The sequence below is a fragment of the Schistocerca gregaria genome, chromosome 8, assembly GCF_023897955.1.
Source record: "Schistocerca gregaria isolate iqSchGreg1 chromosome 8, iqSchGreg1.2, whole genome shotgun sequence".
Taxonomy (NCBI): Eukaryota; Metazoa; Arthropoda; class Insecta; order Orthoptera; family Acrididae; genus Schistocerca; species Schistocerca gregaria.
Window position 1 is genome coordinate 490,065,960 of NC_064927.1, and position 15,998 is coordinate 490,081,957.

The window sequence follows — 15,998 nt, forward strand, 5'->3', positions numbered from 1 at the left end:
CACAACTGATATTGGCGAAGAGGATAAAACTTTCGTTTTTGAACGGGATGGCCTCCTCAGAGGCACTGTGGTTGACAAGAAAAGAACAGTCAATTTGACCACACTTTAATATAATTAAAGAAAATCGCCTTCTTGGCATACTCTAAGTGTTAAACACAAGGGCAAACAGAAAAAACCTCCACAACTCTTGTGGTGGCAAACCACATAAGGAAACAAGACAATGGAAGAAATACTAACCAAAATCTACTCTACCAAAATACAGTGTGCTACTACAATGCTGGGGCGAGTGAATACAATGCTAGGGCTGGCATAAGAACTGGCCAGAGCTGTCGCCAGCAGTTGGTAAATACTGCCAGTCTAAGTGTGCTTATAAAACCAGGTTGGTGGTGTGCTATATCAGTCACATGAATTCCGATTGGTGGAACACTGTCACAATTTGTCTGGTGAAGTAGTTCCGTGTTTATTTGGAAAGTCTGTTATTGTTTCTGTCTGCTGGCAATGTTTCTCTCCGACTTCTGAAAGGGGGTCAGCAACCCATCTTGTGTGTCGGTTCTGTGGGTCCTCTAACAGTAAGGGGGCCACTATGACAGTTCATAAGCAAGTAGTAATACTAATAGTAGTAGTAGTAACGCTAATGACAGGACCAAAGGAAAATATATTCTAAGAAACATAGCAAATTATTTTAACTATACTGGAAGCACAAAAAGATGGTAACATTTGGAAGATGCATTTGTCAAACATCTGTTAAAATTTCAACAGTTTTTCACTGATGTACCTTCAGAATTAGTAGCTGCAATCTCCTTCCAATACTTTTCATTCATCTGACGAAACATATCAGGGATATCGTAACAATAGCTTGTGCCTGCACTCTGTGCAGTGAATCTCTTTTGCTGCAGATAGTCCTTTGTGACATACGGTGTGGAAATTGCTAAGCCATGCATTGGCCCTTGTTTTTCACCATATGACTCAAACTTTATCTAGAAAAAGGAAAACAAGAAATAACTAATCAGTTTGTATAGTTACATTGGCACAACAGGATCTTTCAACTTCTCCTGCGAACAAATGTGAAATTTCTAAGATCTTAGAAAATTTTAGCTGCATAGTAAGTAACAAGAAAGCCATAAAAATCAGATATACTAGTGAGATAAATACACAGCAATTTTTACATTGTTTACACAACTTGGAACTTACAGAAATGTTTTTAAGATACTTACAACACCTGTTTTAGGGTCTGTGACTTCTCGATATAACCAGAGATCCAATGAATAACCACTGTCATTTGCTAAGCAAAGTCGCACACTTGTTGTAGGTGAATTTGGTGTCTGACGAATTAACATTTTAAGCTCAGCCTGCAGCACTCGCAGCTTCCAAAGACGGGGACCATAACGCTTCACCATATCTGTTACAGCCTCTTCAATCTGTGATGTCAACAAAATGTTAGAACACTTGCTAAGTTTCTAAAATATTGAAAAATTTTATTGCAGGAGGGAAACCAGCACTATCATTAACTCAAAGATGTTTCAGTATTATTATTTCCAGGCAAATCATCCAATTTTGGGACCAGTCCTAAAATTACCTCATAATGCATTCTTTTGAGAGAAGGGTTATCTTCTAATAACTTTTTTAATGATGTTTAATAGCAAGAAACTGTATAATATTGTTCTACCAATAAAATCTTATCAACAACTAAACAAATATGATCTACAATTCTGTGTATTATCATTTACCTTCACAGGATCCATGATGACAGTAGGCACAAAATTGAGGAATATATGGTTGCAGTCTGTTCGTCGTGAATCTGGATGGGAGAAGGCAACCTCCAGCTCATCCATTGCCTCCAACAGCACACGTTCTGCTTCATTTTGTAAATACTCAAAAGAAGCTTCCTTTGTGATGAGATCTGAATGTCTAATGATGCAGCGAATGAAAAAGCGATAATCTGTCACCTCTTGCCCTTTTGCCACCTGTCAAAACAGGGAAATTATACTGCAATAGTACAACGCAAATGTAATGACATTTTAAAACATATGTCTTTATTGAGACAAGTAGCTGTAACAGAATGAGAGCTCTTATTGTTTTCATAAAAAAAAAAAAGATGAATTATAATCTCAACAAAGAAAATTTAAAGATATGGGCCACAAATATAGTTAACTCTAAACCTACATAAATAATTAAGAGATTTACAAAATGTTAGCCGACTCCTTTATTGCTTCTTAGTAGACCACCATAATGATAAATGAAGAACACTATATAGTGTATGTTTCACAGGTATAATTTATTCAGGTTAGCCAGTTTTTGGCTTACAAGGCCATCATCATACTTTAAATGACTGTACTGGTCAAAGACGTTACAGTGTTTTTAAATAACATTAGAAAAGATGTTACTCATCTAAACTGAGGCACAAAGATATGGTACATGTAATCTTCGACATTGTGGTGGTAAACACTAGATCGCGTGTTAAAGTTGAACAATAAATAAATATAAAGGGTGTAAAATTTCTTACTATATGAAGAACACCACAGCCCCATATATTTTCAGTAGCAAAGATAGGAGAGAGATAGCAACTAGTCACTCTTATTCCTCAATTTTCCCATATTTATTCATTTCTTTTTGTTTTATTGTGATTGCCTATGTACTCCATATATTCTGTTGTTACAATTTTTAATCTTTTCGTTTTACTTGATTTCTGTATCACTTTCCATGTGCAAAACCTCTTTAGGTAGTCTTGTCAAGTATAAATTTTATTTGGAGGGGTTTTGTAGATTTAGTGTACATTGTTATACAGGCACTGTTTTTTGAGTTTAATGTTAATGTTTTTCCTGGTTTGTCACCTTATTTATTGTTCCTTTTAAATTATGTTACTGGCACATTGTAAAAGTCAACTTTTATTGTGCGTTTCTGCCTTGATCTAGATGAGTTAACATCTTTAGCAGTGTTGTTTACAAACACTGTAACTCCTAAACGTCTGAAGATGGCCTTGTTATCTGAAACCCAGTTAAATTGAATAAATTAATCTGTACAACAAATTCAACTGAGTGCTTTTCATTTATTACATTCATGAAACTTTGTGTACATGTTTACAATTATTTGAGCTTCAGGAACGTAACTTTCTTGCACCAAAACAGTGGTACTACTGAAACAGTAAGAAACAGAACAGTGAGAAAATTCTGTTCAAATTCAGGATGGAGAAAACAAGAGTAGAACTCATATTCAATAATTGTGTATAAGTTTCTGATTAACTTAATTGGTTCTTACTGCAGCCTTTCTGTTTCTTTTTTTAGATTTCCTTTTCTAGATTTTCTTTTAGATTTCCCTTGGGTGCATTCATACAGCTTATCAACTGGCTGAAAAATACACTGTCTGCTCATCAGTCATATTTTCATTTCTATGAAATGTAGGTTTGGTTGTCTACATTAATGTAAATTTTACTTAATACTGAGGGTGGGGAACACCAAAATAGTACAAATTTCTCTTGCAGTGACTCTTACTTCTTCAGTCTGGACTACTACGGTAGTAATATACTCCTTTAGTAACTTTTGGAGAGCACAAATTCTATTTACTTCTTTAGTTGTAACTAAAGTAGTAACGCATTTTAACTAAAGAAGTAAGTCATTTCTGCACACTGCTGGCATGTGCAGTACGTTCCCTCTCGGAAAGTACTGATTGCCGGCAGACATTATTGCATCACCTTTTGCGTGATGTATGTTCATCGCTATTATTTTAGAAGGTAGAAATGATTATTAAATTGGATTATTAAAATTTGAAAATCTAAATGCTAATGTACTAATTAATGGCAAGATCTATAAATTATGAAAAAGAAACGTGCTATTAATGGATGAATCTACTGTTAACCCTGGCACCTACAGCTACCAACGTCTGTTGTTGGTTGGTGACACACATTAATTTAAGTGCCAGTTTGAGATACAAACTAGCAGCAAAAGCCAAGAAACATTCAAAAAACATACCAGAAAATGAAAAAGATCAGTTTGCTTAAATAAAGAAAAAATAAATAACTACTATTGAATCTAAAAGGCATGATGCAACATGCTAAAAAGGATAGTAGCAGTTCAATAGAATTTCCTTTTATTCTTTGATATATTTTCTTAGTTCTGTGGCATGGACACATACAGTGGCTTTAAGACAATTAAACTATTTATCACACTATTAAAAGCTCTTCCAGCAGTAGTATGGTGGATATTAATGAGATTCCCTGTAAGTACCTGTGCGAAAGATTCACAGTCCACAAAGAAGTTGCAGCCTAGGAGACAAAGCATGGCTCCTGTCAGAATTATGCAGCAGTAACGGCTCCAGTATACCAAGCAGAATTCAAAAGATGCCTTAAGAAACCTAAACCGCTATTTGGAATCACAGCCGCTATACATCACAAATGCGTCTCTTCACTCTCCAATGGTGTTCACCACCAGTAAAGGAGTAAATAAATGTACTTCGGAAGTAAATGAAAAATTTACTCCTGGAGTAATTTACTCCTTTAGTTCAGTATTATCGACTGGAAGTTGCCAATTTCCTTTTCTCCTAGTAACTTACTATTTTAGTTCCACTTACTCCTGGTCAGTGCTCACCACCCTGAAGCTATCAGCTTGCTTACCACTTCTGCTTTTCGTATTTTAGTACAACATTTACATAAACAACAACAACAAAGTTACCATCAACTTCAGTAATAAAGAAAGTATTGATTTTTTACCTTTGCCTTTCCAAGATACAGATGCATCCTTTGATTTGATGTAGGAAGGGCTTCCAAGTCATAGGTACGCATTCTGTTGAGTTCTAATTGGAATGCCATAGCGGGCTCTAAATGTCGATAAATGCGATCTTCCGAATAGTTATCACGATACCGGTAAGTGAAGAACTTAGGAAACTGGCGTCTGAAAAGATAGAATTCAGTGAATTAAATGATACGGTTTCATCAACTTAAAAGCTGTTATTTTGATCACTATTAATAATAAACTAATAACAGTAGTCATAACAAATACCAAATATGCTGCCAAGATGATCACTGATCTTGCTAAATATGGCTACTACAAAAACTGCACAGTGTTTGACATTTTACATTAAAAAATTCTAGCAGAAAATTATTTGTAATGACATTTATTTTAGTTTAACAGCAAGCTTACCTACATTAATATTTTTGAAAACACTACTGAAAAATTATTTTACTTTAAACACAAACCTGGCCCTTTTCTGAGGTCAACAAATGAATTCTAAAATTCTGTCCACAACTCATTTGTACCATTTTCTACAAACGAGGCAAGTCCAATAAGAAATTCAACACTTTTTTTTCTCAGCCAATTTCAGCAACAGAACGCAGAATTTGTCCTGGAACATCACGGAATACTCGTGCTTCAGCCCCTGCAGTTTCATCAAATTCTGACAGGTGGTGGCACTAGTTGTAACCTTCAAAATGGCATCTGTAACGCACTTTCTTTGCCAGAAAACCAGTGCAGAAAGTCTATGGAAACGTGGTGGTGAACAAAAGTATGTTGAGTCATTAGGCAAGTCACCTGTCTCCTTCACAAACAGGTCGCACGAACCTGTCTAATCTCCCACATGTCAGAATTTGAGGTGATTGATGAATCACCATCAAACTCATCACTGCACTACTGGACATCTCTGATGGTAATTCCGGCACTCTCGTTACCAGTTGAGTTACTCACATGCGTGTGCCTGTTGGATTCCTCACCACCTAAAAGAAGATCATAAAGGGCAACGAAGGACCATCTATGCAGAATTGCTTACACGTTGTAAGGCAGATCGTGGTGGTCCTTTGTTGAGTATCATCATGTGCAATGAAATATGGGTTCATCAATTTGAACGGGGAAAAAAATGGCAATACCTGGAGTTGCATCACACCACCTCTCCCCAGAAGAAAAAGTTTGAAGCCGCACTCTCAGTCAGTAAAGTCTTCTGGGACACTGAAGTGGTTATTCCATTTAATGTCCCCCCCCATGGCACAACACTCAACTCTGAAGTGTATTGTGCTACCCCTCAGGAAAATGAAGAAATGAATTCAGCATGTTCATCGTCACAAAAATGCAAACGAACTTCTCTTTCTCCATGACAGTCCAAGCACTGACAAGCCTGCTCACAAAACTTCATTGGACAGTTCTCATCCACCCTACAGCCCGGATCTCACACTTTCGACTTCTGACTATTTGGTGCAATGAAGGATGCACAACACAGGAAGCAATACACGAATGATAGGCATGCTATTGATGCACCAAGACACAGGCTCCAATGTTGACAAGAAGAGTGTTACCATGAGGGGATGCAGGCCCTCACAGTAAGGTGACATAAGGCTGTCACACTGAATGGAGGTTACGTTGAAAAAGAGGGTTTTGTAGCCAAAAGAGTGGGGACCAACATGGTGTATTTTAATTCTGAATAAAACCAACCTGCTTTCAGAAAAAATGTGTTGTATTACTTATTGAATGCCCCTTCTATACAGTACCATAAGTTGAAGTTAGTAATACACGGAGGTAGTCGAAGTTTTTATCATCAGTTTGAAAAAACACAGACATGTAATTATTTTTTAGTTTCTTTGCAGGTATATATCTGCAATCCTGGCACACAATGAAATTCCCACACCACATACTACAGCATGCTGCTACAGGAGCCAAGACAAAAGGGCGCAGCCCGTTGATAAAAGTGGAGATAATTAAAACTTTATAACTACTGCTGTATGTATGATCAACAATTACACAGAAATAAAAATGATGCAAAAGAATCCAATTAATCAATCAAAAATTAGTTGAAACTTAATTCTGACAATTTTCATATACATGTAAATAATATCACATAAAAATTCATATTTGCAAATGACATTAAAATGCAATTTTAATTTTGTGTTAATGGTATGTGTGACTTGTAACCGAAATATGAGCTTTGAAATCTTGAAACAAGAAAACTTTTGTTTCAAAAAGCAATGAAATTCTAAAACTACAAAAAAATTTTCAGTGCTTTCTATATGAAACAGTAGCCTATAAATTTCAATACTGCATGCTTATTTGAACGAGTAATACGCCAGTAATATGGCTCTTGACATGTAACTATACATGTACGCTAGAGTTTAAACCTTCACTTACACGTAATAAGTAGTTAACTCGCCATAACAAGAAATCTGAAGATGGTCAGGCTAGGCACACATTCACAAAATGAAAGGTTACTGCCAAATTCTTTATAGAATCCTGCTAATACTCTCAGAAAACACTTCTTATTAATTTATCAAATTGTTCCAATATATCATCATTTAGGTTATTCCTATAAACAATAAATTCTATTCCAGATTCAACTGTGAAAACTTACATGAAATGGCAGTGTCGAGCTATGTACCTATGTACAAAATGAAGCATGCAAAAAATATTCCAAGTATTTCACTATTTCTGAAAAGAATTGCAAACCAAATACTTCTTGGCATACGTTAAGTAACTGCACTATTCCTTTTAGATATTGATACTTTCTTCAGAAAATTTTACATGTGAAGTTATTGTCCCACACTGTATAAAGGGAATAAATTACTGTAATCCTATCTCCCCCCCAATCTCTGGTTTGCCCTGTTTCCTTTACCACTTTTCTCTTAACTGCACTATTCAATAAACAGTTCACGCCTCGTGTTTCTTACACTTAATCCACCTTTCCTTCTCATTCTGTCCTCCTATTGTCTCTGGATTGAGGATTGCCAATACCGGATGAGTCAAAAAGCATTATGCAACTTCGGAATGATATAGAAATTCATTCAGATAACATACAGATTCAGTAGATGTGTCATTTTATAGCAAACAACCTCAAGTCTCAAATAAAAGTGTCATGTGTCATTTTGGTTCAGAGTGACTAATATTTGGGGGTGGGATGTTTGCTGCACCACCACCAGTTTCTTCTCACACTTGCTGCAGCCAACTGTGCATAGCTTGTGCAACGGCAGCGTAAATTTAATTTTTGAGGTCAGCTAAATTGTCTTTAATGGAACCACAGAGCAAAAAGTCCAGAAGTGTTAAGTCTGGGGAGCAAGGTGGCCTTGTGATTGGCCCTTTGTGGTCAATCCACCGACATGGGAAGTGATTACCGAGGAAATCTTGAACTTCCATTAGGAAATTAGGTGGTGCACCGTCCTGTTGGTAGTAAACCATCCCATCTCATCATCTTCATCGATTTTTGGAATTAAAATGTTGTCAAACATATCCAGGTACACAATAACAGTGACATCATCTTCATTGATTTGTGGAATTAAAAAGTTTTCAGGTACACAACAACAGTGACAGTCTTCTCCATGAAGAAGAAATGGCCATACCCTTTCAATTTGCTAAAGGCACAAAACACATTAACTTTGGGGCTGTCACGAGCATGTTCCAGGATTGCAAGTGGATTTTCGTTGCTTCATATTCTGCGGTTGTGTGGTGTTCACCATGCCACTGACACTAAATGTTGACTCATCACTGAAGATGTGTTCAGGACTGTCTCATCGTCCTCTATCCAATACAACATTTCCGAACAGAATTCCCCCATGAGCAACCTTATCTGAATCATTGTTGCGCTGTGTCATTGTGAATCTGTATGGTTCAACGTGTAAATGTTTATGCAGTACTTGCCGCAAAATCTTTTGCGGAATGGAAGTTTCATGAGATGCATGTCTCCTTGATTTTTGTGAACTTTGGGCAAAGTACCACTCTAACTTGTACGACATAATCATCAAAATGCAGGAGATCTGGTTATTTATTATGTCCCAGTGAACAACCTGTCTCAACAAAGTTCTTTGATCAAGAGTAAATTGTAGACCTGCCTGGAGGCTCCTTAGCATATTCAGTGCAAAATTTACACAAAACAGTTTCTGTAGAGTTCATTCCATGAAACCAAAACAAACAACGAGCACATTCCACCCCAGTGAAAGCAGCCACTTTAACTGTGCACTATGCTACACTTCTGGTGATGGAATGGGGTACTGATGCACTATGTGAATCAAATTTGATTTTTTTTTTTTTTTCCCCCCCAACAAAATGACACATTTCCAGATTCGGTAAGTTATTTCAATAAATTTCCATATTCTTCCAAAGTTGTAAAGCCCTTTTTGGCTCATCCCGTGTACTGTCTTTGATCTCTGACATCTCTCCATTTATCTTTGTTTCCCCTCATCCTCACAAGTCGGTCACTCTCATCCTGAAGTCAGAGAACCCGACCGCCTTTGCTTAACATATCCCTCCCTGAGGTAGGAACTAATATTTCTGAAAGCTACAATAGGCTTTTCCACTTTACATGTCCATCACAAGTAATTTTGCCTCTCGAAGTTAAGTATTGGCCATCATTCTATCCCCTTGTAATTTTACAGCGACTTCTGCATGGCCATGACAACAACAAAATATCTGTATGAACAATATGAAAGAGAGGTAAAAAAACCAAATTTTTTCTTCTTAGATAAATTATACTTGCCAAATTCTGTGAAATGTTCCTTCAATATACATAAAAACAGCATTTCTTGTACTGTAAGTTTTATACATACACAAGTACACATTTACTGCACTTGCCTGATGAGCACAAGGAATGTTATTCGACGGATCCCTCTTCGTTTGAGCTCATCTATGTGTCTGGCACAAAAGTCTCCAAATCTTCTGCTCAATGTTGCATCATCTGTGTCTCCTCTATCCTTAACTCCAACATTAATTATATGAATTGGCTCCACCAGCTATAAACACCATACAACATATTTCATTGCAAATCAATACCCATCGATATTTGAACATTATTACTGTACTACAGCGCTGTAACACACCACTGAATAAAACATTGCACAGCAAATTTTAAAATCTGCTTTATTATACTGTAACACAGTAGAAAATTGCTAAGTGAGGTGAAACATACAAGAGTTTTTTGAGCATAGATGTCTATGCACTGTATCATTTAATATTTCTGATTGTATAAGTAGTATATGAAACAGAGTAATAGACAGCAAGTAAGCAATAAACAGAATGTATATGCAGACAAGGAAAAAAAAAAAATTCCCAGATTTTTCCTGAATTTCCCCACTTACAAAATACAGTTTTTTTCCCCAGTTGAAAATTTACTTTTTTGTTTGTTTTAAGCGTCAGTATACTTTCACTCGGAATTTCAAACATAATCAGCCCTAAGGTTTTATAAACTGTTATCAAACTTCCCGGCAAGGGGGGGGGGGGGGGCGGCAGGACGACGACACGTTTTTGAAAGATCTCAGATGTGCAGCTTCATGTATGCTGCATATTTTCGTATTATTGTACACTGTATATTTTAGTATTGTGAAAGTATAAATTCAAATTCCACCAAAAACAGCAGATTCATTTCTGAAATATTTAAATAGAGATTGCAATGTGATTTTGTAAGCCAATCACAGCTTGTCACGTGACCTTGCCAGGCGATTAACAGCAGATATTCAGAGCATAGGGCTCATGATGTAGTTAGCCAATAGCAACATCACTGTTAAGTTGCGCAAACACACAAATAGGAAACGTTAATGGTTTAAATTAATATGCATGGTGTAGTTATAAGAATAGCTATTCTTTGTCACATGACATTGGTATTGAAGGTTAATAAGCTACAAGAAAAGCTAAGCTTTCACTTATAATATTAATCTTCTTTTGCACATGTTACACTTAAAGATATACCACATAAATGTCCCAGTAAAATTTTAATAATGACAAACTTCTGGTTCTCTGGGCTCGAAATTCTTCTAAGTGTCTGGTCCTCAAAGTGTTAAATTTCAAATGAGAGTGAAATAATCTGTGATATAAGAAATTCATCACACATTCTCAAACATAACACAATTCGTTTTGCATAAAAGAAATTTTACTTTGAATATAATGTTTTTCAAAACCATCATTCCCGTTACCTGTTAGAAATAGGTTCATTTCAGAAGTTGCCAGGGAGCACCAAAAAACTGGCATTACAGCAAGTGACGTAGGAAGCCCCTATGTTCGTACGTACATATAAAGCAATAAGAGATCTTACATTATGTCCTAACAGAAACAGGATATCAGAGGATACTCCAAGAGCATCAGAATTTCGTAAACCATACTAAAATGCATAATCTGGCTTAAAGTGCACTTTCGTATGTCCAGATTCACAATGAAGTAGGCCCCAACCTGATATTAAGCTTTTTGGTGAGGTTTTTTGTGATGTAAATTTTCTCGGAATATCACTACAGTATTATCTCATGTTGTGTTCTCTGTTATGGCATAATATGAGAATGGTTTGAAAAGTTGTCAGAATCACCACAAAAGGTCAGCGCTAGCGCAACGAGTTGTTCAGGTGATATTCACTGGATTGTTGCCTGTAAGCAAGTGCCTTGTCAGTGCTCTTGGAAAAGAGCTGTGGTGGTGACACGGCTCTGCAGTTAGAGACAGTGGTTTAAGCGCCTAGAACCGCTCGGCCACCCCGGCCAGCCTTTTGGCTGAAACTTACTTGTGTAGCAGTCTTTGTTGTGCCTGTCTGCGACTCAACAACTCCACAACATGGTGAGTAGCAACTATCTTTTTCATAATATTGACGTCGCTCCATCCAGGACTTTCCACTGTTTAACAAATAGTCTGTATTTTAAAAGGACCACTCTACTGAATTAGTTAATTCTACACAAACCGAGCTCATAACAAACTCTTTAAACAATAAAATATCACCAGTTAGGGTTTTCTGCTATTTGTTGAAGGCATGTAATTGTGAAACTATAATGCTCTATCACCAAACAATGGAGAATCCAGGATGGAGAGCAACAACATTATGAAAAGTAAAGTTGCTACTCGCCATATAGCGGAGATGCTGAGTTCCAGATAGGCACAACAGAAATACTATCACAAATAAGCTTCCAATCAATTAGGCCTTTGTGACTTCAACTGCCAGAGACTCCAGTTGGGTGTGAGAGTTGCATTTGTGTGTGTGTGTGTGTGTGTGTGTGTGTGTGTGTGTGTGTGTGTCTCGTCTATTTCTGACAAAGGCCTCATTGGCCGAAAGCTTATTTGTGAAGCCTTTTTGCTGTGCCTACCTGGAACTCAGCATCTCCGCTATATGGCAAGTAGCAACTTCCCTCTTCATAATATTAATACTCTATAACAGTAGTTAAGTTTTTTGGAATAAACTGTTCAGAAAATGCTTCATTTAGTTCTTATTTAAGAAACAGAATGCAGAAAGTTACCCTGGTTGTTTGAATACTACAAAGAGGGACACCACATAATCTGCATGGAGAAAAATTACAAAGGGCGTCCAACAGGGTTCGATTATTGGCCATCTACTGTACTTACTTTATGGAGATGAGTCTAACTCGTGCAACAACAGAAGACAAGAACTGATTACTAGCAGTGACTCCACTGGTAGTAATGATGAGGAAGGAGAGGCAATAAGTAGCCAAAAACAAATACATGTGGGTAACAGTAAGTTACATCTAGCAAGGATCATTTGCACGATAAATCATAATGTGGAATGAATAATTTTACAGTCACATCACAAATTAATTTCTAAATATGGCTATATGCTAAACATTTATAAGTTTTATTATTATTATTATTATTATTATTATTATTATTATTATTATTATTATTATTATTATCATGGTCATTAAATATACAGATGTGAATTAGTAATTCCTACCTGCCACTTTTACACATCACAATAATAGAAATTCTCCTACAGAATGGAAGGAGTTGTTAAGAAGAACTTTTTCAGTTTGTTTTCAAATTTTACTTCTTTATATATCAGACATTTTATATTATTGGGTAAGTTATCCAAAATTTTAGCTGCCACATTGTGCAGCACTTTTTGTGCTAAAGAAAACCTTAATGTGGATTAATGAATGTCATTTTCCCTTCTGGTATTGTAATTATGTACATCATTGTTCCTTTTGAACTGCAGTGGATTATTTACAACAAAATTCATGAGGGAATAAATGTACTGTGAAGCAGTAATCACAGCGCCTCAAATAGATGTTTACAAAATCATAATAGGAAGATGAAGTAATAGAAAACTGCCAAAGAAAATGATAGTCAACTTAGGATTACAAGAAATCCCTCCATAAATATATTCGTGGAGGTAACTCCTATGCAACAATAAGAATAAATTAGCTTTTCCCTCTTGTAAAAGTGCGTGCTTACCCTGTCTTCTAGATCTTGACTATTTGCCCTATTGTCTCCAAGAGACATGCTGATGTTTATGCTGGTAGACACACGTGATTCACTGCCACCACTTTCAAGTGCATCCAGCACTCTTGCGGAGACAGTAGCTGGTGAAGCAAAGTCTTCAATTAAATCTAACATCTCATCTGCATGTTGTTCAAATTGCTCAAAAGTCTCAAATGCAGCCATGCAACCAGTTCGCTGCCAGGTTGCAGTTGGAGCAACAGCAGACAGTTCAACATCCTGTGCTTCTGTAGTGTATCTTGCAATCCTGGAAAAACAAACAATAAATTTGTGCCAATGCTGCAAAACTAGAAAAATTCATTACTAGTCACAAAATATAAAAGTAAAAGGACAATAAATTGTCAATTTTTTGGAAAAACTACTTCAGAATCAACAGGAACACACTGAATGTTGCTAAGTACTGTATCCTGCCACAATAGCTTGACTCTTCAGGTAATATTAGCACACGAGTTCTGTTCCTGTAGAGATGTTGGTATTTATTACAACAAGCAATATATCTTGTGATACCTGGGAAAGATAATATTCTACACTTAAATGTCAGTTTCAAGGTAATGTTCATCTGAAATAACTATTTCAGTGTGGAAAGTTATCCCATATATATTAATAAATCTGTCACCAATCAGCTAAAGCTTCCATGTCGTAAATTATTATTGTTATAGCTGCTGTCTCAAGTAGACCAAAGCCTGTTTCTGTGTTATACAGCAATACAGTACTGAGTAATACTCAATAATGATGTTAATAATAATAATAATAATAATAATAATAATAATAATGTGGAGCACGATTTCAATACATGCCTCTACCACAACTGAATTTTTTTTTGTTTATACTCCAATGGCAGCAACTGGAAATAAGATTCTGTTTATGATCTATAGAGTTCATTTAATAAAATAAGACTAGTTACTTATGGAGTTAGTGATCAAATACTTGCATCCAAATTGTTTTGTGTTTGAGGTACATCTGACAACAGTAGATAAGATTGTGTCGTTGACCTTTCCTTAGATAACAATATTGCATAAATGACTGAAACAGCGAAAGGGGCAGGGTTGCTAAATTGGCTGCAGTAACTAAAAATTTTTAACTTTAACACAGGTTGAGTATTTACTCTGATTGATAAAATACTAACACAAAATAAACATTCCCAACCTGATGGGATATTTTTTAATCCGCTGAGAATCATGGTGTCTCATAGCATTTTTATAGTGTCAAAATTTGTGCAAAAGAAGTGAGAGTCTAACTTAAACTATGTTAAACAATGGGAATTCCAGGTTGGAATATTAACGATACTGGCCAAAAGCTCAGTCTTTTTGTTGTGTCTGTCTGCCAACTCACTGTGTCATCTTTACAATAAGTAGCAATTTATGCTTTTCATAATATTGTTAATATCATGTTAAGGTGGCATAGATCTCGAAAATTTAAATGGAGTATAATCGTAGGACAAAAATGAACTTTTTTAAATTTGAAAGACTTTTAGTATGCTAAAACAAAGGGAATCAGTATCAGATGTGACACAATTAGATCAATTACCAATGACATAATTGAACCATATGAAGTTGTGTCCTAAGGCACAGAAAACAGCAGCTGACATGGACTGTTAAGTTCAAAGAGTTTTTATTTATTTATTTATTTATTTATCTGAGAGCTAAAATTTGAATAATGGAAAGGAGTCAGCAATGAATTAGAATAAGTAACCTACACGAAGGTTCCAGATATCTAGCTGAAATGCAAAATACATGGCTGTTAGCTTGTTAAAATGAAAACATGTTTTCTATTTGTCAATTAATGATATTTTTCTAACTTAATTCAGGAATAAAGGTCCTAGTAATTGTAAATAATCAAATGTCAAGCCACAGCCCATTAGTATGCTGTTAACAGCCTTGGCGCTTCGCAGAATCTAATGGTATTTAGCATGTCTGTGGAAGTTCCCACAGTTGCTGCACACGGCGCCACTGGCCGACTGTTCCCAGCCTAACTGTACACTATGCAAACGCATTATCGGACTGTACTGAGGAACTGTAGTTGTTAAAATTACATGTGCCTGTGTAGGCTGTGAACAGTGGGTGATGTTATCTGTCTGTGAATAGTGGTTTGCTGCATTATTGTTTCCGAAGATTATCATCTAACTGAAGCCATCTTTTAACCGAGGTACAGTAAATAATACAGAAACCATATAATATTAAAAATTTTGTAGTATTTCCACTCGTACTACAGTTGTACATGTTGCCGATAGGTAGAAATATTTAAAATAAAAGTATGTTGCTACTACACTTCTGCGACGTCTAATAGTCTGAAAATCAGTAATTTTTTGCAGATGCCATGCTGCGTACCATTCTGCAAAAACGAAAGAGCAAAAACGGTTGGCATCAACCACGAGTTTTCGAATAATAATGGCCTAAGGCAAACGCTGTCAAGACTGATTTCCCGAGGTAACTTCATGCCTAATACACGGACAAACTCATCAGTAGTTTGCAGTGAACATTTTATGGAGGCAGATTATAAATCAAGTTCCAAGATAAAGATTCTCAAAACAGTTAGAATTCCTAGCAGATTTCCTGATTATCCTCCCCATAAAATTCCCATAACTGTAATATCGAGACGACAAGTTGAAAAGAAACCTCGAAATAATCACATATACCGTAAACACAAAGGACGTGCAGACTCTGGGCAAGAAACCTGCACAAATGTTCCATCAAATGAAGTCACATCAGCTGGAGTTCAGACAGAAGACAATGTGATTTCCAGACTGAAACTCTTGGAAAAAGAACTAAGGTCACAGAAAACTAAGGCACGGAGACTAAAGAGCAGATTGAAAAGGCAGGGATGTAACATCTGCGTGCTATC

At 36.2% G+C, this 15,998-nt stretch overlaps 1 protein-coding gene across 8 annotated transcripts in view; it reads right to left on the reverse strand.

Annotated features, from left to right (window-relative positions):
* LOC126285378 (acetyl-CoA carboxylase) overlaps positions 1-15,998 on the reverse strand; it is a 385,520-nt gene that overhangs the window by 42,371 nt on the left and 327,151 nt on the right. For all 8 annotated transcript variants that reach the window (XM_049984706.1, XM_049984707.1, XM_049984705.1 and 5 more), the window contains 6 exons: positions 13,113-13,404; positions 9,531-9,688; positions 4,703-4,883; positions 1,728-1,964; positions 1,215-1,418; positions 776-977 (listed from right to left, as the gene is read on the reverse strand). In XM_049984706.1, coding sequence (XP_049840663.1) covers positions 776-977; positions 1,215-1,418; positions 1,728-1,964; positions 4,703-4,883; positions 9,531-9,688; positions 13,113-13,404 — 1,274 coding nt within the window. The remainder of the gene's footprint in view (positions 1-775; positions 978-1,214; positions 1,419-1,727; positions 1,965-4,702; positions 4,884-9,530; positions 9,689-13,112; positions 13,405-15,998) is intronic.